The sequence below is a fragment of the Dermacentor albipictus genome, chromosome 9 (assembly GCF_038994185.2).
Source record: "Dermacentor albipictus isolate Rhodes 1998 colony chromosome 9, USDA_Dalb.pri_finalv2, whole genome shotgun sequence".
NCBI lineage: Eukaryota > Metazoa > Arthropoda > Arachnida > Ixodida > Ixodidae > Dermacentor > Dermacentor albipictus.
In genome coordinates, this window is record NC_091829.1 from 126,682,245 (window position 1) to 126,706,131 (window position 23,887).

General features: G+C 51.3%; 2 protein-coding genes across 9 annotated transcripts in view; both read right to left on the minus strand.

Moving 5' to 3' along the window:
* Positions 1 to 23,887, minus strand: part of LOC135912192 (latrophilin Cirl-like) — a 492,061-nt gene that overhangs the window by 128,469 nt on the left and 339,705 nt on the right. The window lies entirely within an intron of this gene.
* LOC139050123 (piggyBac transposable element-derived protein 4-like) lies at positions 16,725 to 18,587 on the minus strand. The gene has a single exon (XM_070526336.1). It carries the CDS (start codon positions 18,148 to 18,150, stop codon positions 16,804 to 16,806), a length of 1,347 nt encoding a protein of 448 aa, XP_070382437.1. The 5' UTR covers positions 18,151 to 18,587; the 3' UTR covers positions 16,725 to 16,803.

The window sequence follows — 23,887 nt, forward strand, 5'->3', positions numbered from 1 at the left end:
GCAGTTTATTTTGATTTGATACTGAAATAGCCGCGTGGGGGGAAAGGAAACGGCGTCAGCTCGAGCAGGCACACTAGCTCGGACCAGAATAATCAATCTCCTCTGTTCCCTCTGCACTGTTCCCTCTGCAATAATGGTGGGCCCGCGATGTGACTTTCAAGGAGCGACAGAGGCCATTTTTTCCTCCTCACAACATTCTGACTGCCTCCCGCAGCTTCGACGACGTTGCAGACGGCTGCAAAGAGTTGGCCAAATAATCGAGTCAGGGAGCCAGGTAGATGAGATGGCCACCGGATGGCGCCCCGTATTACTTGTGCGTGCAAATTCTCCCCTGCGGACACCGAAGGGCCGTGCGCGCACTGTCCGACAAACGGCGGACGCCGAGATGATGCCGGCGGCAAAAGAAGGGAGGTTCATCGGCGCATCGGTTCAGCAGAGGCCCCGTGACGGAGGACACGCGATGTCGCGACGTCTAGGTACACGCACGCTCGTTCGCTTCCACCAGGCACAAGCGCGCTTCTGTGCGGTGAAACGAAAAGCGCAGCGAGAGACGCAAGAATGCGGACGCAGAGGAAAACTGCGTCCTCGCGGACCTCCTGGACAACGTCAGCGATTGCGACATGGCAGGAGCAGAAGCGCATTCTCGTGACTGGCGGGTAATGGGCACCGCATTCTGTTCGGCAGAAAAATGGCAAAAGCTGGCGAAATGATTGATCCTGTGCTCAATTGGCCCGGCGATTTATAGTGAAGAATGTAACACTCAGGGCAGCTGGCTCTCCGATTTCTGGATTTCTTGGTTGGCGTATGAAGGCACCCGACTTCATTTCTACATTTCTAATTTGGCGCAGGACCACCCAAAAACATTTCCTTGGTCTAGGCAACAGTCATCAGAAGTGTCGAACCAAAATAAGAAAGGAATAAAAGCAAAAAGCGAGAAAGAAAGCTGAAAAAAACCTTTCCCTCTCTTTTTTACATCACTCAGTACAATCTTGCTCATCTCGCGCCCTACCTAGCTGATTCGACACACCCGTTTGCCCTGAGATAATCAAGTTCTTTTTTCCCGAGTACAACAGAAGGAGCACTGACACAGTAATCGTTTTCATTGGAAATACAAAATGCTTCAAGAATTTCCCGGTTATTCTGATTGCTATATTTGCCCAACACACGTGTACGTTCCAAAAACGCCTCGCATCCTGGCTTGTGCGAGCAACGGCGCATGTGGTCGGCTAAATGACCAGCGCCACTTAGTGAAGTAGCATTCCTGCGGTGGTAGAGAGCCAGATTCGCGAGGTAAAGGTTGGTGAGAGGCGCAGGCTGAAAAAAGACGCACGCCCGCTGAAGCGCCCTGTCGTAGTGCCCTATTGGCACCAGGTTTCTCACCGCGTCAAGAAGGTTGGCGACAGGTTCGGGGTGCGTGTTGTGTTTTCAGCACCGCAAAAGCTCGGGCGAATGTGTCGCCTAGTAAACGAATCCCAGAAGAAGCCAGCCTGCAAACTAAAGCACACCAAAAACCCTCGTTGAATGTGACGTCGGTGTTGTGTATAGTATTCCCGTCGCCTGTGGGAAATGCTATATTGGCCAAACCGGGCGCTGTTTAAATGAACGCTTGCTAGAGCATCGCAGGAATCCTACTTCAGTAGGTGGCGCTGGTCATTTAGCCGACCTGCGTACATAAAGCCCTGTTTTTCACGAATAAAATTCAGTTGAAGTCCGGCGTTCGCGTTGTCTTTCTCATCTCGTCCGTGTTCAGTTGTGCGCTGGAACGATGTTTCATAATGCTAATCACAACCAACTAGCCGAGCTGTCGTTACTTAGATGCAGCTGCAATTCCAGGTGGTCCGAATTTCCGGAGTCCGCCCCTACAGCGTGGTTCATAATGACATCGTGGTTTCGCCATGTAAAACGACATAATTTTTATTTGTTTGCTTAAAATCAACATTTTTTTTTTTTTCGTGGCGGCATAACGTTGTCGAGGCCATTTCGGCACGTACACGACATAGCTTTGCCAACTTTTCTTCGCCGAGGATCGATTCCAGCGGCATATTCACCCTCCAGTCACACGCCGCCGAAAGTTTCTACCACCGGCGAAAGCTTATCAAGAAGAAGCGGGCCAACTGCCGATGCCGGCACTGCCCTCCCCATCTGGTTATCTGCTTTGACTGCGCTAGCCCGACCCCACGAAACCCTCTCCATTTCTGCATGCTCCTCACCTCTCGTCCACCGATTAAATAACACCTGTCAAGGTAGGCTATGACACTCGCTTTGAAAGCAAACAAAGGTGGCCTCCTGTAAAGGAGGAGAGCGTTTCGTTCGCCTGCTCCGACAACAGTGGGGGTCACCGCCCGATGTCGCCAGTTGCGCGTCAGGTGAATTGGAACAGCTTTACGTTATGGGGCCCCTTGGTGTGCAATACTCCCGGTGAATGCGACGATAAATGACAAACATGAGGGGCACACTACCCGCAGGAATGTTACACCGGCACCTATTCGCAACCGTTAGACGGGGAGAGACACGGTGAAACTAGAAAGACGAGGTGAATGCATAGCCCAGTCACACACGGTCCTAAAGTGCACCAGCAGAACGACACAATGTGTTCGTTGCAAAAAAAAAAAAAAAACTGGAACGCCGACATTACTGACACATAAGCAGCAGCACAGGATGACAATGTCTTAGCAGAACGCGCCAACCTGGTAATGTACGCCACTACAGTTCACTATCAGTTCATTATGGCTAGTGGAAGTACTAAATGAATGAATGAATGAATGAATGAATGAATGAATGAATGAATGAATGAATGAATGAATGAATGAATGTGTGGTTTTTATTGGCGCAAGGGCCAGGTATGGCCAAAGAGCGCAACGCAAGTACTAGAGAACCGAACACTTTGAAAAACGATAAAGGTTAGGTGGAATAAGTTGTATATTCTTAGATACAACTTATTGTATATAAGGGCGCGCGCGCATCTTCTTCGCAGTGGAATGTTTGAAGGAACTCATAAACGGACGGTCATAAATTAAGTTTTCTGCTTGATGAGAGCCACTATTCTTGCCAGGTCCACAATTAATGCTGCTTCGTTACAGTGTAGCCGCAGTTCCCGCTCGATTGCATAAGACAAAACAAGGCACGTAAGAGCGTTATTGACAAGCTAATAGCACCACGTTGTAGGTCTCACAATGAAAAAGGCAATTAACAAAGCGCTCCGTCGTTGCTCTTGCCGCTGCTACAAGTCGACAAACGAAAAGGCAAGTCTACACAATCTGATCAACGATGATCTACTACGAGGAACTCACGGCACGTAAGCACCTCCGCTCACGCGACCATAAGTTTCTCCTTTGGGGCGATAAGGAAAGGCCGCAAAAAAAAAAAAAAAAAGAAGAAGAAAATGACGGCGCCCACTGCCTGCTCTTCTCGTATTTTGGAGCCACTGCTCCAGTTTGGCTTCCACAGTTAATGACGCAGACACCAGCGAGCCGCCCTCGTGCAGAGGCGAAGCGAGCAGACGACCGGTGAGGTCCGTGTCGTCGTCGTCGTGTGCTTTGGCGTCATTGCTCGCAGTGTCGTCTGCTCGCGGCTACGCTTAAGCGGTCGGTCACGCCCTCGGTTTCGTCGGCTCCTTTGGCTCTTGCGTCGCGTGACCGCCGCTATTATACAGTAATGAAACTTCGCGTCCCACGGGAAAGGTCGCCCATAAAGGGAAAGCTGCGAGATACGAACACTGCCGCACTGAAGCAGCTGGAAAAGAAAGCCGGAGGGGGACGGAATTGCGGTGCGTGAAGCCATTCTATTAAGTCCTCCCACTGACACATGGGAGCCACATGATAGAGGGTGAGGCAGACCTAAGACGGACGCCGCAGTACATGCTGCCTGTTTCTGATAGGCATCTCGCAGGATCTAGAGAAATAAATGGTAGCGGAATTGCAAGCGATACCGATACGGCTGCAAGGTGTCCTCCCTCCTGACGTCTCGTCTTTTCACAGAACTTGGCGGTTTTTGTACGGAATCTTGTTACCTTTGTCTTTTTTTAACTGTTCTTGAATTTCCAGGCTGTCATTTTACCATTCTATGTCCACTGTACTGACTTATTGCCCCACGCTTACCACGTAACGGTCTGCTCGGAAGCAGGTACTGCAGTGAATTGTCGATTAGACAATTAGACAAGCTACCTCAGTAGTTTATACCTTACACAAAAATATTGCACGTTTCCGCATCCCACAATTATTCGCTAGCTGCGGGAAACGTCAATCGCTGTCATTTTACCGCTTGTGGCGTACAGAGGCATCGCACGGACTCAACCGAGATCGAATGCAAAGGGCCGGCACAAATTGTCTTTCGCAGACACGTCGCTTCAGCAAGTTAGGACATAGTTTCAACTTTCCCAGCGTAACCTCATCAAGTCAGCACAGACACGTACGGCCGATTCCTAAATTGTGCCAAAATTTTAGCATCGCACAGTCATTCCTCTTCGCCAAAGCGTACACCGCATGCCAGCTCCCGCCCACAGTGCTTGAGGGTGAAGAATGACTCACCAGTCGTTCAGCTAATGTCTGCCATGCGGCGAAACGAGGCGCCCAGGCAAGCCAACGAGAGCGGCAGGGACGGCATAGCCAAGGGCCCAAGCGTGGGGAACTCCCTCGTCGGTGAACACAGGCACGCGGCCAGCCCGGAGGATGCGAGTCCTTCGCATAGCGCAGAGGCAAACGGATTGTGACGCGCGGCCCTCGGTACGGGAGACCGAAACCCCTTCGAGCAGAAAGCGAGGCCACGATAGTCGCCGTAGTTCGCGTTTTCCTTGGCGTCTTTCTCACTGCCTGTTTTCTCACTCGCACTACAGCCCACAGGTACGAAGTGGCCAAAGCAATGGAAAACTTCAAGCTGTCTCCACGGCAGACTATATACAACGGAGAGCAACTACACAACACACAGACAGCATCGCTGGTTTCCTCCGCCGTCACAAATTACAAAGTGTCCTACTCTAGTTCGTGTGCATGTGTTTGTGTGTGTGTGAGGGGGGTCTTCATCCGAGTGGAATGTTTTCATCAATGCGGGCTGTCCTTCAAACCCTTTTTACAGCATCTTTCACTCGTGGCAAGCGAAACACATACGGCGAAGCAGAGATCGCAAGCAGTCTAAGCGCAGCATTCTTGTCTCAAATACCTAATTCAAGATGGAAGGTTCGCCGACTCGGTGATAGGCTTATTTTTCTTTCATCCCCCTAAGGAACGTCGAGGCTCTGGTCATTAATCACGACGAACTGCAACCAAGACTGGACGGTGCGGCATTTCGGAAATTCCGTATCGCTTTCAAAGATGGATTTCTTTATACACTGCGGTTTCCCGCTGTCTGTTTTGCCTTTTCCTTCGGACTCCGAGCGAGCAGACGAGAATCTGCAGACGAAAGAAAGGGGAGCAGACGAAACTCTGCGGTTTCGCCTGCTCGGAAACCCAATGTATAGCTGTGCGGGGAACAACGTCGTCTGCTCGAGCGCATTACAAATGAAGCGCGCCCCACTGCTGCTGCCGCTGATTTATTACGTTACGCCGACGACTAAAGTTAAAAAATGATGCCGTCACCGAGCCGCCGGGAATTTCATATGTGCCTCCGTGCGCGCGACCTGTTAGGAGGGCGGCGCAGAAGGGCGTTGGCAGTCCTTTCTTTAGAATGGAGGTCACGCGCAGTTCGTTATGCACGTTTCCGCTTAAACGCGTACATTTTTGCAGAGATGCCATTAGCGAACTGCCTGTTCAACATTCATGATGCGCGTGTTCCGCGCGACACACCTAGAATTCAATAGTAGGCGCTGCGCGGTTAAAAGAGACCGAGAGCAACAACTATAACATCGCCCGCTGCCTCGTTCCTGGAGGCGCCTGCGGAAGTCATGCAAGCCTACGATGCATGCGAACTGTTCGCGACTGCGCCTGCATTGTTTGACGAAGCGGACAGCGCGTTGGCCGCCTTGGTAACGGCGGTCAACGAGACGTCGCTCGTTCGGGGCTCCTAAAGACGGGCGCGAAAAAAGAAAGATGATTAATAACAACAATATGAATATTAAGAACATTATTGAAATATATAAATAAATAAAATGGCTAGTGAGTGTTCAGACAGAGTCATCACAAAGAGCCACGAGCGCGGCCGTAGCCAGGGCTGGGGGAGTGTTCGGTTCTAACGCACTGTATACAGTCACAGCAAAAATTTAGGGACCATATTTAGCGTGCAAAGAAATAAATCTGTATTTCTTCATCGCTATGTGCGCAGATCGGCGTTGGCTGTTCGTGTCGCGTGTCAGGAAAAGGAGTAGCTGCGCATGGCGAATTAAGGCAAGGTACAGGAATAATCAGAGTTCGCTTAGGGAAACCTAGATGGCGGTACCTTTCAGCTACCCTCGAAGCCCGTCGAACAAAAATAAACGGAAGCAGATAGTCGATGGCACAGGTGGCTTCCTTCGTACAAGAGCCGAGGGCCCCGCGTGACAAATGAACAGGGCTGGTTTACAAGGACGCCTATCCCGCCTGAGAAGCGCACGCTTCCCGGAAGCCTCGCCCACCGGTCTACGAAAGGGGGCACCGGCGGAGACTCCGCGAGCCAGGCGGCTCATAAATCGGCGCCGCAAACGCAGCGGGTCGTCGCTGCAATTACCACGCGGGCGATGAATCTCGGCGCCGGACCCCCGCGCCACTGCGCCGTGTCGGAGCGTGAACACGGCTGCGGGCACGAGTGTGCGCGCGCTGGCTCGGTGCCGAGCCTGCAGCTGGGGGCACGGGGCGGGTTGCAGCACCGCACGGGCCGGGATCGGGCCGCGAAACAGAAGGGCGCGCACATACACGCGTTGCCTCGTACATAGCGCAAATGCTGCGTCAATCCAGGCGCATACCAAACGTCCTTCAATTACTTGTTTAGTAGCAGTAGTGTTATTATTCACCATACTGTCCACGGTAGGTTCCGCCATTCTGTCGCTTCAACTAGATTACATGCGCCCGTAATCGATATCAAATCAATATTGTGTGTGTAATCAGCTAATAATGATATACGTAAAATTGCAGCCGCCCTACTGTACTGCAAGCGTACAGCTGTAGTTGGTCAGTACTCGAGGCATTTCTATTTAGCAGCCCTTCAGAACACTGCCCGCACCATCATTGACTTTTATTATTATTATTATTATTATTATTATTATTATTATTATTATTATTATTATTATTATTGTTGTTGTTGTTGTTGTTGTTGTTGTTGTTGTTGTTGTTGTTGTTGTTGTACTGAAGAAGATATTGATGGTGGCGCCGGCTACCTCTCTTCTCTGATAACGTTGTGGCGTGATATCGTTGTGGCGATATGTCACAACGATATACGTAACTAAAGGAAGCAATAAAATATAATACAATGACATCATTTCTGTTGTTTACGCGAATAAAACAAATATTTGGGAAATTCATTTACAACTAAGGTAACCTTTGAGCGCCACGTTGCAAGCATAGCAGCACTCGCCAACACGGACACAAGGGCCACACACGAGGAAGCACCTAAACAAGCGCATGCGCGATTGGAGTTTATTTTTCGAACATTTAAACCGGCTAAATTGAAGAGCGTGGACACATCCACGAGAGCGACAACTAAGGGTCAGGAATTGACAACGGGGCAACAAATAAAGATAATGGAGGCAGACGTTCTTCAAGTCGTTGTTTTATCACAAGGACGTTGAACAAAAGTACACAGAATAGAACAAAAAGAAATAAAGCGGCCATCCCTCGGGGAACCAACGAAGCTCAACGTGAAGAAAACGGAGAAACCGTCACATGCTAGCGACCATCGCTGTCAAGAAACGGAGAAAGTTCTATGCAGCCTTCGGCTAACACTTCAAGTGTAAGGCCAGGGGAGGAACTCCGGTTTTACGTTGTTTCCGGAAGCCAACTTTTCATGCTCTGGACGCGTCTGGCACTACGACGCTTCTCTCACTATACTGACTAACGCAAACGCGGCGACAGTTCACCGTACCGCAGACACGATATATGCTCACCCTTATCGCGCAACTGCGACAAAGCAAATGTACCGCACGACCAGGAGAAGGCATGCAAACGTCTTCAAGAAAACTCGCTCGAGGAGTGCAGACGAAAAAGACGCTTGGCCGCACGTATGGAGTCTGGGTGGGCGACCACGCGCATTCCCCGAACGCGCAGATATCTCGGCGTAAAAATAAGTCGGCCCGAGCGCTTATAGAAGAGGTTTCCGAGATGCTAGCTTCAAAAACTCATGAGCGGCCGCGCAAGAACATGTCAACCAGAACTGATTTCGGGCCCGAAGAAAAGCGTAAGCACAAAGACAGGCCACCGAAAACAACTCTCCAGGGAGAACGCGTCATAAAAGAAACATGGCCGTGGGATGAAGAGGGATAAGCAGAAGTGTCAAGAGACGCCGCAAAGAGATCAACAACAACAAAAGAAAGAAACAAAAATCACGAGAAGTTTGTACGCCAGCCTCCACGGAGGGGGGGGGGGGGAGGCAGAAAGCAGACGAAAACCGTGGATATGCGTATATTCTGCTCGGAAGTGGAAAGCTCCCCGTGCGTAGCAGACGACGCGGAGCCGAAACAAGTTTCACGGCGCGGCTTTTGGCAATCTAGCCGTGGAAGCTGGCAGAAAGAGCAGCGATGCACCACTGAATTATGAGTCGCGTAAAAGACACCAGCAGCGGACGCCATTAACCCCGCACAGTCTCCCACTCCCCCTCAGCGCAGACGCCCTCTCGGCATTCTTTTCGCGCCAGGAATTTTCGCTCGGCGCGCCGGCGCAGGACGTTCCTTTGTCACCGAGATCGACTTGCAGCGGCTTATGACCGCGCTGGCAGCCAGGCGTCCTCGCATTGTTTTGCATATGGCAACGCGGAGTCAGCGAGCGCTTGCACGCCGCACTAGGAAGGGAAGCGGGAACGGGGCGCTTCTAAAATGGATCGAGATAATAAAGCAATGAGAACGGGACGGCTCACGCGCAAGTGTAGGGGTAGAACAACGCCAAAACCACGCATAGGGACGCAGTCAGCGTGAAACACAAGCACGCACGCACACACGTGGGCAGGCTTGCCGGCACAGACAGACACAAAACATAAGGTCAGCAAGTGAGCATAAGGCTCCGGGGTAACTTCATTGTTTGCAGAAAAAAAAAAAGCTTTTCCTGAAGATTTCGGCTAGAAGACGGGCTGCTTAGCAGGGACTCGACGTCACAGACGACCAAGTCTCAGAAGCCACATTGTAAAAGAAGTGAATATGATAGAAAACATAAAATCAGAACTCGAAATAGTTCTCATTGATTTTCCCATGAGTTCGAAATGGAACAAACCCTGGCACGTGACAACTAACATACACTACATGTCTAGAGGATCGCCGCTTCGTCCAGCACGAGAGCGAAGGAGCGTGTTGTACATACTACGAGCAGTAAGGCTGGGATGAAACTGCTCAATTGTATAGCCCCTTCTTATCGCACTACGGAGTCCTGATGAGATGATGACTAAAATCCCTAAAGCTTGGTGACAGGGTGCCCTCGTTTTACCGCGGACAGACATCAACTCGGGTTGTCGCGCGCTTGTAAAGCACATCAGCGCACATAAGGCCGGCAGATGCACCGAGATCCCGCTAGCGCCCCTGCAGCGAATGCCACCGTGCCACGCACCTCTACACAGCGCCGGCGTTAAGTGTGGCGACTAAATGCATCCAGTCTGCCACAACCAACGCAATCATTTACGGATGATAATTGACTACGACGTCCCGACGGTGCCTCTCTTTAAAATACTAAGCTAAGCGAATGTCAAATCACTTTGTAACCATTGTGTACGTAGCTGCATGCGTGCACAGGACCGATGAAAGGTAGGAAACTTATACACGTGCAGCATGGCAGCGGTGGCTGATAAGCGGACCGGCTCGCTCGTGCAAGCACAGGGGAACAGACGCGGCGAAGAGAACACGGGGAAACAAGAGGATCAATCATATGCAGGTAGCAGCACACGAAACCGACAGACAATGAGAGAGAGAGAGAATACTGGGAAGCCTGGGAGGTTAACCTGGCGCACGTCCGCTATGCTACCCTGCACTGGGGGAACGGGCTATGGGGATGGAGAGAGAGAGAGCACAGTTTCGCGCACAGTGGAAGGTTCGCACCGAGTCTACACAGGGTCCCCAAAACCTGTCGACTTGAGGTATTTCAAGAGCGCTTTCGAGGCTTCCTGTGCCATCGAAGCATACGGCCAGGGTCCAACGATCTTCATTACGGAAAATGGTTACAGCTGGTTCAGTGCTGCCTGGAGAACTTCGCGCTCGACATCGTATTGGGGACAGATACATAGGATATGTTCGATCGTTTTTGTGGTTCCGCGAGAATCGCACATGGGCGCATCCCCATTCCAATGCGGAACGAGTAGGCCTTCGTAAATGTCACCACAAGCCAGAGGCGGCACAATACTGTCGCCTCAGAGCGGGAAATTTTTGATGGCACTTGTAGCTTTAAGGATGGATACAGCCTATGAAGACGACACTTCGGGAGGTTGGGAGAAGACCAGTATTTGTGGGTCATAGCTTTAGCCACAATACGAAGCTTTCTTGCAACTTCGGTTCTTGATAAAGGGATTGGAACTGGTCGGGCATCCAGATGGGCAGACCGGGCGGCTTCGTCCGCGAGGTCATTACCAGCAATGCCGGTATGTCCAGGTAGCCACTGGAATATAATTTCATGCCCTCTAGCTTGATGGACGTTTTCTCTTATGTCATATGTCAGCTGCTCATGAGTCCTATGGCATTGGGCAAACTGCAGACTCTGAAGTGCTGCCTTAGAGTCGCAAAACCTGACCCATTTCTGAGGTGTCTCTTGCAGGAGATATTTGACAGCAGCACGCAGGGCAGCAAGCTTTGCCGCTGTTGGTGTTGTCGTGCGGGAAAGCTTTAACTTGACTGTAGTTTTCGTAGCCGGCATGACAACGGCACCTGATCCAACCATCAGTATAGAACCGTACATCAGTATAGACCGAACCATCAGTATAGATGTGTATTCGGTCCCCGTATGTCTCATTGATTAATAGCAGCGTCATCGGTTTCAGAGCTATTGTTGGGTGATTGGCCTTCTTCACACCCGGAATGCTTAGGCGCACCTGAGGCTGTTGGAGACACCACAAGGGTAATGAAGGCCTTGCTCTTGGTATGTATCCTAATGGAAGACAATCTGTATGGGTGATTATAACTTCAAAAAACGTTGCATGAGGTCTCTGCGATAGCAAGAACGCCAAGTGATGATCAGGGACGCGGGAAAGGTGACGGATATGCGTCCTGATACAATCCACAGGAACGTACGTTTGGATGGAATGATGTTTGGCGAGCACGATTGCTGCAGCTGTTGATGCACAGCGATCAATTCCCAAACACGTGCGCACTGTTTGGCCCCGTAAGCTCTCCAATGATCGAATATTTGACTTGCACATACTAGACAACGCTGGAAGGCTGTAGTGCAAACAGCCTAGGAATAGAGCTCTGTACAACTGAAACATCGAGCGTACAGTATGTGCCCCATGTTTTCCCGCACATGAATCTCAGTAACTGAGCAATGGACAACAGTTCGTTCTTCAGGTACGTGCAAAGAGGAAAGATTGAGGAAGCTCCAATGAGGAAACTCCAGGAAATATTCCGGTCGATTATTACACCCAAGAATCGATTAGTCTTTCCGTAGGTGATAGCGTGTCCATTAATGGAGACTAGGTATGGCGTCATAGGTTTACATGTGAATGCAATCAATGCACATTTCTCGGTCGATACAGTCATACATTCCAGCATTGCACTCGAAAATGCGGCGACCTGAGCCACTAGGCGCGACGGTGTAGCAGCAAAGCCTACTTTGTTAAAGTCCGAGCTTCCAATTGACAGCGGCAGCGAAACAGGGAACAACGACTGTAGTAATCGCCATAGGGACTTGAGCATTGGCACACCGGGGCGCGGTTGGTGTGGTAGGGTGCTGCACTGGCGGTCCTGCGCAGTCGCCGCTTCAGTGCACACGCGCAACGGCGCAGCCCTTACCGCCAGTCCCGGTTTCTCGAAGAGCGGTGCCTCGTCGAAAGCGCAGCTCGGCAGGAGTTCCGAGTCATCCGAGTGGACCGGTCACGTGTCCCCGCGACTGGCCCCGCCGCTCCATGCACGAGCGTATTGAAATACTGCGAGCGCAGCGCCACGTGTCCTCGGCTCAGTGGGCTTGGGCAGCGCCACAAAGCGCCCATTCGAGCGGTTTAGGAAAGAAGGCGCCCTTGCGCCAGGCTTAGACGCTCGTCGAACGCAGCTGCGGAGGAGGTATCGCGTCACGCCTGCGTATACCGTGCATGGCAGTCAAAACTAGATAGCCAGCGGCTGAATATTCACGATCACTGAGCGGGAAAGAAAAGAAACGCGCCGAGGAGAAATCCCGCGGCCCTCCTTCGGGGCGACAACAGCGGCGCTTCGCTAACCCGATGGCCGTGGGGCCGCAGCCCGGGAGATCGATGGAACGCAATTAAGAGGCGGAAGGCAGGACTGAAGGGCAAGAAAGAAAGTGCCCGGAGGAGAGTCGGGGCAGAGCCGACACTAGCCGATTTTGTCATCGGGCATCAATACTTCGAGGCAGGGAGAACGAGGGAGCTATCAAAATGAAGGAAATATCTGGAACAAGCAATTAACGCGAAAATAGTACAAGAAACGCAGGTTACGAACGTGTATCTCAAGAAGCTGATGCAAAAGACTGCGAACTTGCCTGCTGCTCACCGTCGGTGCGTGGTGAAAAAAAAAATGAAAAGAAAAGGATAAAAAACATCAATAATTTTCCCACCACGTGAGCGTGCCTTAGTATGCAGTTACTTTGCCTCACTGCGCTTTAATGACGCGCGCATATGAGCTAAAAAATAGAAAAAAACTCGTTCGGCCATACACAGGGAATGAGTAAAAACTAGCCAAAATGAGTCAGGAACACGAGACTGCTGGGAAACCTTGGAAACAAGAAAGGTCATAGCCAACGAGCGCGAACACCTCGCTGGGAAAAAAAACGAAAACGAAGGGAAACGCAAGAAATAAACAAGCCACCGTCCGAGGAGAACAGCCAGACTTGGATGAGGCGGCGCAGAAGGTGAATATCGGATGTTCCCTTTTCTTCCGTCATTAAAGAAGGCACGGGGACGCCAGCCAGAGCGTAATTAAGACGGCGAAAAAGAAAAGATGCGCCATTAATTTAAGGGACAAGAGAAAGCGGGAGTGATAAGCAGGCGAGAGCGTATCGAGGGGATCGACGCGGGGTCGTAGCCGCGTATCTTAATTCATTAGAACGCAGTGCAGCCGCCACCGGTCGTGGATTGGAGACCGGTGGAGCGAGCCGGTCTGATTGGATAAACGAGCGAAAGCAGCGGCGGGCCCGGCGATGGGACGCCGTTTGGGCGCCGCTGCTGCGAGGGAGAACTAATGACGCGCAATGATTTACTCGCCGGCCTAAGCTCTCAGCGGCGGATCAAAGCTCGGAGGGCGAACTCGAAACGCGATCCCTCGGCGACAATGTAATGGGACTTTTAACAGTCTCCATTCGAGGGCTCCTGGGAGTTTTGGGCAAGAACGAAATCAGACGGCCATAGTTAATTCGTACCAAGAGTACCCGATCATCTCTGCAAATCGAAGCGAGCCAACAAAAAGGCGCGTTTGCCGACAGCGCCCACGTTTGGTGCACCAACTAACTTGGAATAAAAGTGGACATGACCGTGTATTTGTGTGAAAGAGATCCCACAACCCTACAATCAGCAGGATCACGTCTCTAAACCGGAACTATAGCCAAGCATTTCGCGTCGACGACTACGCACGCTCGGCGCGTGCATTCGCCGTGTCGCACAGGGCCGAGGCCACCGAGCCGCGACCTATCGCGCCTCGCCAGTGCTCCTCCGGGGCGCCGATCTGCCGGCGTCATCACCAGGATCGCCCACTCCCGAATGAAAAGCCAGAAACGCAACCGACCGAATGCTTACGTTATGCCCGACGCACAGCAGAACCCACCGCGGTAGCCCACGGTGGCTGTTAGGTTTCCGTCGCGGGATCCGGCCGCGGCGGCCGCATTCCCATGGGCGCGAAATGGAACATGGCACCGAGATTCGGGTGCGTGTTAAAGAACCGCAGGTGGCCAAAATTCATCCGCTACCCCCTGCCTCATATTTAGGTCGACCATTTGGCATGTAAAACGACAGATTTGAATTTACAGCACCGCAAATCAGACGCATTGTTTTTAAATTTTTTTTAATGCAGTACTTTATAATGCCCGGCAAAAAGAAAAAAAGACAAGAAAAACGACTTTCAACAGAAAGGAGGGAAAAATCTTGAATCGATGGCGCTATATACAGCGTCGCGTTCGCTCAGTCTACGTCGACTTTCGGCGATGTTAAACTTGCATCGAAACAGTGTTAAAATCTTGCGTTCGAAACCAGCCCTTTGCACAGATCGGCCAAGATTTATAACCTGCACGTCAGCAGGAAACCAGCGAGCTTATAGTTGTTCCGAGCGCGCGAGGCGTGGAGTATTTTGACCAGCGGTTTCATTATGCAGCGGCAACTTGAGAGATGCCAAACCTGATGGAGGTTTCTATTTCCTGCTTGCGTGGCTTCATTCCTGCCGCGTAAGTTTTCATTCGCCGCGTACGCTTCGATCGACGCTGTATCGGCAAGAAGAAAAAGCGGAAAGAGAGAGCGTGGGTCGTGCGGGCTCTGCTTCCTTCTCGGCGACGTCGTCACTGACAGAAGAGGCGCGACACAAGCGAATCGCATCTCTCGCGAAGCAGGAGCCAAGTACCTCTTCCATCAAGGTGCGTCTGTTATCTATCTACACACCGTGCTTTCGAAGACGCGCGACCACGACCGTTTAAACAAAACTGAAAACGGAGATCAGTGGAGGAAACGAAAAGATCAAGAAATCTTCGTCTTGCCAGATCTAAACCAAAGAAGCAGATGAAGCGCACGAACAGACTCTGAAAGCAACAGATGAAAACAGGACGCTGACCAGAAGACAAAGAACAAAAAAAAGATGCAATGAGAGGAAGAGAGACAGAGCCGCGACAAAACGCCGGAACCGATCGGGGCAGCTCCCGTGTCGGCCGGGGCAGATCGCCATCTGCAAAACGAATTTTCTCCGATGGGCGTCTCTGATAGCGCTGCGCTTCGGAGATTCCACACGGCGTAGAGTGGATCGCGAGGCGACGGTAGAGGCTAAGAGCTCCGAGGAAAGGCGAAAAAAAAAAAAACAGAAAGAGGGGGGCCACGCCATGGCAGTTCCTCCACGCGGAGTCGCCCCCGCCCTGCCGACTGACCGAAAGATCAAGCTGCTGAAAGGTGGAGGCACCTTATAAATATTCGCCTCGCCCGACGCCCTCGCACCTTTCCTGCAGCGAACGCGTGAGGATGGAACGCCTCTGGGCTATCGGACAGGCGGCAGAAGGGTCAGCTTCGCAGTGTGCCCGCGCGTGGGCCACAGTTTTCGTTCAGAAGGGCGAATGCGATCGCGTCGAGCAGACGAAAATGAATCGGCAGACAACGCGCCTTTAAAGTGGCCCCAAATGGGCTCTCGATGGCACACAGCCAACAGTTGCGACACCTCGAAGCCCGGGCGGCGGTGAGCCGGTCTTTCTCGCGCGTCACCCGTGCGCGCCTTCTAATCCCTGCCGCTGGGGAGCTGCCGAGTGCTTTTGGACGAGCAAAAAACAAAAGCGAGGGCACGGTGCTGTGCCCTGCTCTCTGATCTCAGCAACCGCTTCATGACCGCCCGAACGTCTCTGACCCTTTGTAATGCAAATATATGGCCCGGTGTTGATGCGCAAGCGGCGCAAAGTGCAACTCGCTCTCCACCTTGCGTCGTGCGGCTCGCACGACCGCGCATAACGTATGCGCGTCCCGTGTTCGCGAGCCGCTATGATACCAGAAGTTATGGAGATTGAAGAGGAGGTGCGCACGGCGTGGGGGGACGGTATTCCCGGCGTGTTTCCTTTCTTTCTTTATCTCTCGGAGACCCAGAAGGAGGCACAAGTAGAGCAACATCGCAAGGTTTCGGCAAGAGCGAAGCATCATGCAAGAAAATTTCCAAGTGTTGCGCAATAAAAGAAAACCACAAACAACCGACGTTCTTCGTGGCGGCTCACTGTTGGTCGCTGGTTTGGCTTAGTGCTGCTTTTGTAGGCATGGCGCATGCGCCGACAGTTCCGTTTCCCACATTCGTTTCCCTTCTGTTCTAACCCTTTCTGCCCTCTCCCCTTTTCTCGGTACCCGGTAGCCATCCGATGATTTATTTCGGTTGACCTCCTTGCGTTCCGCTTCCTATTTCTTCCCCTTTCTCAGGTGTCGCGAATGTTCGCAGGTGAGAACCAACTCGTAGCAAGCGGCGCAAGAGACGATGTCAAATATATGCTGAATTTCTCGAGATTCTCTAACTCTTTCGTTACCGCGAGAAAATGGCCGTCTTTCATAGGTCTCGGAAGAAATTTTTTTGCCAGTACAAATAATACTCCAGAACACGTTGCAGCATGCTAAATTGCACATAATGGAATGCTCTTTCCAAAAACATAAGTTACAAAGCAAACAATTTATTAGGGAGCACACAAAAAATTCGGAAAAGTGCCATTTTTGCGGCGAGTTGATAAAAACAAGAAAGAAAAGGCACAATATCTACATACACATTATTAGGAAAAAAAATTTAGAATATACATTTTGAAGATCAATGACTCAGGAATACTGTCTAAAAAAATTAATTCTCTGTACCGCGCCGTTCTTCAGCTACATAAAAAAAACTAAAGACCGGGAACAGCTTCAGCGCTCGTGCCATGCGGTGAAGCAGTTGCGCGTTTTCGTGAGGCACAGGTACACTTCGCAGTTTTCGCAGAAAACGTTCGTCTTTTGTTCGATTTTGCGTTCCTGATAGCACATCCTGCAGTTTCGCCTTTTCGGCATCTTTTGCGGATGGTGCGGCACTTCTTTTGGGACAGGATGTACTCTGGGAACCTCTTCATCATCAAGCTCGAGCAGCTGTTGGGTGAGCTCCATCCGAAAAGAAAGTTGGTCGAAGTGGGCGCTCCTCTGCAATTCTGGTGTTGAGAAGTGTTGCTGGCGGTGCTCTTGAAAAAGAATGAAGCTATTCACAACAGCCATGTCAATACAATGAAAGAAGAGCGTCTTCCACCACCTCACGCACTTCATCAAAACGTTATAAGATGCAATCAGCTGATCCGACTTATCAACTCCAAGCATCCCGGAATTATAGTCGTCAATCAGCATCGGCTTTTCGATTGGGATGATAGTCCACACGCCGCCTCTTCTCTCTTTCCTTGTGGCTGTAACGTGCCTGTTGGCAGTGTGCGCTGTTGACATCATGTGAACAACCTTCCTGTCCTTCCATTGCAAATAGAGGATGTTGTTCCGTCGGAGCCACCGAACATCACCTCTCTTTGCCTTTTTCTCCCATGACACGTCCTTCAGTTCAGATGGGAAGCACCGACGATCTTTACGTGTCGTGCCACAAGCGAGGGTTTTGCGATTTAGCAGGTGAGCAAAGAGAGACGCAGATGTGTAAAAGTTGTCCATGTAGATAACATATCCTTGATTGAGGTATTTATCGCACAGTTGTGTCACCACATCAAATGCTAGTCCACTTGCACTAGCTGTTTCCCGTTTGCCTGCGTACACATAAAATTGAACGGAATAGCCAGTCTGCGAATCAGCAAGCACCCACAATTTATATCCCCACTTTACAATTTTGTCCCGCATGTATTGCCGAATACCCGATCTTCCTTTCGATTTGACCATTCTTTCATCCACAGAGAGGTTCCGCGCAGGTTGAAAAAGTTCTGCTGATGTAGTGTTCACGTGTTGCAGAAGCCACAATACGCGGTGCAGCCTGCCGTGCGTAGCTACAGTAGTCGCCTCCGGATCAGTGACACTTAGGAAGCGCAGAAGTGCAGAAAACCGTCTCCTTGGCATAACGTTCCGAGGAAGAAGCCCTGAAAAAAGCCTACTGGTATTCCAGTAAAGGTGGATGCGTGGCACGTTCACAATGCCCATATAAATGAGAAGTCCAATGAACTTCACTAGTTCGTCGGGAGTCACTTCCTTCCACGACCCATCTCTTTCAGCATAGCTTGGAAGCTCCAAAATATGCATCCAAGCATATTTATTCGTGTTCTTGCAGATAGTATTTATTACTTCTGCGGTGAAGAACAGGAGGAAAAAATCGCGCGCCGTTGTAAAGCGTCTTGCGCTGCTCCGAAGTGCTGGGCCGAGATGTGCTCCGGGCGGCCTTGTTGGCGTGAACTGAAGTTTCTTCACAGCCGGTGGCAGCACATCCTGGCCTAGCGACGTACGGACCCTGCAGATAACAAGAATAGCTCTAAGCTTGTGCACAAAGGTCGGCAGATAAGCGCGCGCGACGCCGGTGACTGCTCAAGGCCGTAAAGGTAACTCATCGGTGAGCAGCTGCGGATGTCCCGGGCTGACTCGAAACATCGTCGCCGTCAGAGCTTGAAGCAGAAGTACTGTCATCTTCGGACTCGAAGCTCGAATCGTCGTCACTAAAATCAGGTGCGGGTGAAGAATACTTTCGAGCAGAACGCTTTCCGCGCGGCGTGTCGCGTCCGACGACGACGCCATGGCAGAGACCGGAGTGACTGGCGTTGTTGCGATAGTAACACCAGATGCGGCCCTCTGGCGGATTTAACAAGAGAAGCGAAACCAAAACTGCTACAAACTGGCTGTAAAGGCTAGGTATACATGTTGGACATGCGGCGGACCTTCAGGAATGCGTTTTCGTGGAATAAAACCACCCGGACTCCAAGTCAAAGCTCACCAGTGAATAGCTGGCGTCATTTTTGGGAAATTATCCCCACTCAACGCCGCCAGATAACAAAGCCGACAATATGATTCAATATTTGACTTGCTGGGAGCCTTTTGATAACAAAAATTTGACGCTAATGCTGAATTACCACGAGTGGCAGTATTTTTTCTCAAGCGCGGCCGCCACGCCCCCTTTTGCAACAACACGCGCACATTAGTTCACAAAAAGGCGCATCAAAAATCAGAACGTCGCCAGAGCGGGAAAATTTAAACCGGTTCTACAAGTGCACTGCCTAGACTAACCACTGGATGGCGCTAGCTGCACGAGAAACGATTCCAACGTGTCGAAATCGGCCGTTTAAAGCGTCGATCACCGGTGATCGATTTGAATAGGCGTGGTAACGAAAGAGCTAAGAGGCAACGCCTCATTCTCGCTTCGCTTAAGTGCGCACTACGTTCACTACAAACGAAAAAAACGAACATCTTCAAAGAGAGAGAGAGAGAGAGAGAGAGGTTAACCAGGCTGAGCCCGGTAGGCCACCCTGCACTGGGGAAAGGAGGAAGAGGACGGAAAGAGGAGAAGGAAGAAAGATGTTCTGAGCTTGCACTATTACACACACAACCGTTCATCACTCAGTCGGTTACAGGCGGTCATACAGGCTGGGGCATTTCAAGAAACGAACCAGCGCCTTTGTGGCCTTGCACATAGCAGGCGCACGAGTTCCCGGGCCCAAGATATTCGGCTCTGTGAAACGACGGTCGTCTAAATGCTCCAAAGCTGCACGAAGGGCACTCCTCTCGCCTTCGTATGCAGGGCACAGGGGATGTTTGGTCGTTTCTTCGACACCGCATCTGCTGCAATTGGGACTGTCCGCCATTCTAATTAGGAATGACTAGCCGTTTGTGAAAGAAACTCCTACTCGCAAGCGACGCAGTAGCGTCTCTTCCGGTCGGCTATAGCCAGGCAAAAGTTCCTATGTCATATGAGGATTCATGGCATATATGCGCAGGTTGGTGAACTGTGTGTTCCGTTTCCTTACAGCAATAACATGGGCAAGACCGCTGAGTTGCCGCGCTGCATCGTTCAAAATTTACATAACAGTACCGGCTATAAGGTGGCATTTTCTCTAGCAGCAGAACGGCGCCGGGGCGTAGAAAAATATAAGAGAGCTGTCAACATCTCTCTCAGTCATAGGAGAGCTAGATGGCGCAACACGTTTTGTAATATGCGCAACACTATATGGTACAGTTCGTAACTCTGAAAATGATCTCTGTACAGTCCTTCTGGCAGGATTATCGGTGTCTGTGTGGCATAGAAGTCTCATAGTCATAGGAGTATCGGTGTCTGTACCAAGAGAAGCAAAACACTGCACAACCTGTAACTGCCATTCAGCCAAAAAGAGTGATACATCTCAACCTTTTAATGTCATTACCCTAAAGAAAGCCTGTCAGGGGCTGGCTTCTTAGGCGTTCCCTGGGCTTGAACTACAAGCATATTCAAGTAACAAGAGGTGTAGAAAGGTAGCTTCACGCACGTGCCAATGAGTCACGTCTATCGAAGAGAGCATCACGATGTCCTTAACTCTGACAGCATTAATCGGCAACCTCACAAGGCGAGCACTGTCTATGCGTATATATCAAGCCAAAAAATCGTGCTTTCTCAAAGCGCTTTCAGCGTCACTGCATTTTTAAACAAGCAAAGACAGAAGAAACGCCCAGGGAACGACTTGCGTGAAGGTACACAACTGAAAGCTTGAAAGACACGCACGGATTGGCTCGTGACGTGCCACTGACAGCGAACACGACGCGGCGCGACAGGCCAGAAAGAGAAATCTACCAGCGCCGCCGCGTTCGTCTGCTACGCGCCGCGGACGAGTCGTCTGCTGCGCACCGGGGGCGTCGTCTGCCACTGCACGACGTGTCGTCTGCTCTCGGGACAATATAAGAGAACGCCGCGCTTTGACGCGCTTTCTCCCATTGCAGCCGCCAACGCCATAACTCAGGCATTCGTTTCGATCAAGGCCTGTCTTGAAAGAGCTTGCCGCGTCTATAGCGACGCCCTGCGCCTTTGGTTCAAAAGATCTGACAGGCGAAAATATTTTGGAGCGCCAGCGAGGCAAGAGATTTTACATGGGAGCGTTTTCAGTTTTCACTGTGACAAGCATTCGCGCGTTAGCTGCTAAAGAAAAGCGGCCTTTGTGCATTCGATTTGAACAACCGCTATCACAGCCCAGTGGCGCGAGAAAAGCTGAAAGTGAACGCGAAGTGAGAATAGAAAATGTTTTTGGATGCGAGTTCGAAGTAGTAGTTCGATTCACGAAGTGCAGGCTCTCATTCCTAAGGCAGCGCGAATGAGTTCCGCAGATGTTGCGCAATAGCGTGGGCGTCCCGCCACGCAGAAGGTGCTCATGGTGGGGAAAGCGCGAAGGGAGAGAGGAGGTGTCAGTGCTGTGGAAGAAACGGTTCGGAAACAGAGGAGCCAATGCTTCTTGGATGTTCTTCAAATTTATTTGCTATACTCGCGGAGAACTTTCTCTGGCAAAGATGGGACGGGGCCGGAGCTCCTGCACAAGTGCTAAGGCGCCAGGTCGTCCGGCAGGCAGGGCTTCTGGTTTCTCGGAACATACGCGGAATCGACGCAACTTTGTTTACCCAGACGAAGACGGGAAAAGCCGCAACACCGGTGCATTGCGGTGCAACCGCAACACTCAGCGGTGCATTGTGCCTTATTTGGCAGTTCTAAATAAGGCGCGTACGTTTTCTCTTTCACAGCTCAAACTAATGCGGTTGAAGATGTGGAACTCCTTTCACAAGCGCGCTCGCTTGTGCATGCTTAGTCTCCGCAGCTTTCCTTTAATTGCCACAGAAAGTTGTACAGGAGCATATCCGCAACAAAGGTAATCCACAGCGCTGGTAAAGGCAGAGCTAAACGCCTTTCAAAATCCGGTGGACTCACATTTCTTCACACTCTCACATTCTTCACATTTTCTTCAAAAATATTCTCACGGATGGAAGCAGAGATTTTCAAGTGAGTGCAATATCTTAGCGCCGTTGTCACGTTGCGATAGCGTTTCGTACGATGGTCAAAGTGGCATGAGAATTTAGAAATTTACTCTTGCGCAACTGCATTCCAATGCGTCTATTCGTATACTATGTTTCCGGCGCTAGAACCACGAGAAGTTTATTCGCACGAAACACATATACAGTGCCGGTCCCAACTGTCCCACAAATCTACTTCTCAGCAAGAGTTTGCGAAGGAATTATGTTAGGTCACAGCGGGAGCGCTGGAAACAGCGAACTCGGGAGCTCTCGAATGAAGCAATAAAAAAAAAAGGCGATACGGAATGTTTATGGTGGGGGGCGCTATATTTCTTTCTGCAAAGAAGACGGGAGCACGCGACGTTTATTTTAAAGACGTCGTGCAGCCTAGCGTGTATAGGTAAGTAACGCAACAAAAAGAAGGTGATAAATGAAATAATAAATAACGGAGGGACAGGGGGAGAGAAAAAAGAATCGCACCTGCCTTGATAGAGCTACGCTTGGCGCACAGCTTCCGCCAGCGAAACACCGGCGCGAGGTGAGCGGGAATCAAAAGCGAAACAATGAGAGCAAGACGACTCCTCAGCTTTCAGGGCCCGGTCGACAGATGGCAGGTAGAGGAGTGAACCAACTCTCCCGGCGAGAGAAAAATATATGGCGGGCACCTCGAGCACCGCTTCTGACTCGGAAGCTTTCGTCTGCGACGGGCGCAGACGACGGAGCGAGAGAGAAGCCTCAGCGGTGGAAGCAAAGCCGAAACGCACCTGCCGCCGCAGCGAGCGCGACGGAGATTAACGGACGGCCAACAATGGCAGAGGCCGTGTCGGAGAGCCGAGCACAAAAGAACGGCGCCGCAGCGGAGTTAAAGGGCACCGTTTTCTGGGGCGCTTTGATTGAAACGCGCTCCAGGCGCGCACTCGGGCGCGCGGAGGCAGCTGCTGTCCAAGGGCGAAAACTCATCTAAATTGAATAAACAAGAACACGGGGCGCACTGAAATCGCACTCGGCTTCCTGGCGTCGTACATTCTCCGTAACTGTATAGCTGATGGCGCGCATGCACCTGCTGTACATTTGCAGGTTTTGGCCACCAGACGAAAAAGGAAAGGACACCCGCATAGCCTTCGCGCACGTGCTGATCGCAGGCGAGTACAGCGCAGCAGTGCTGAACGTGCAGCAGCTCCGCCCAGGGAGGGCGGCCGCGAAAGTTGCTGACGACGTCACGGAGCCAGAGGTAACGGATGCCGACGACGCGGACCAGGCGGCACATCAAACGCGACACGGGACGTGTGGCCAAAACTGTCCGCGCTGGCCGCTTGCCTGTCGGCCTTCGACGCAGAAACAAGGGCGGCGGGAGGCAGACGGCTGTTATTATTAATGGAACGTTACTTGGAGCCGAGCGAGCAGGATGGGCGTGTCCCATTGTTCCAGGTGTGCTTAGCAACGAGGTTGACCATTCTTTTTCTTTTTTTACTTTCGCAACGCAAGCGTTGCGCAGGCGTTCAATCGAGCGTGCATGAATAACGTAACACTTGGTAAGCTCCGTGTCCGCAGCCCGCAAACCCCCTCTCCTTCCGGACATACATAAAGAGCCTTCGCGCTCTTTATATTTCGACTAACAAGGACAGCTTCAAATGTGTCGTCGCTCACAGCTGCTGTCACTCATATATTTCCCCCAGCACGGGTAGATTTCTCGCAGTAAGCCAGTAAACAAAACCGGCTCACCCATTTGTTGGTCTCGCTGATGAGCCATTACAATAATGCGCACGCTGGCACAAGGCGGACCCAAGAAACAACACGAACTCGCCATCGTACAAAGGCAGTATTTCTGCCAACTGTATCCGCCAGACGACTCCCGCACAAACGCCACTGAAGGCATAAAAAGCTACGGCCTCGATCGCGTCATCGACTGCGCGAGAAGCCATCACGCCCCCGCGCGTTACGGCTTCGCGCGTCGTGCCAACGGCAAACCGTATGAGCTATCACACTAATGCACGGGAGATACAGGAGGGGAACCAGTACGGTCCATCGC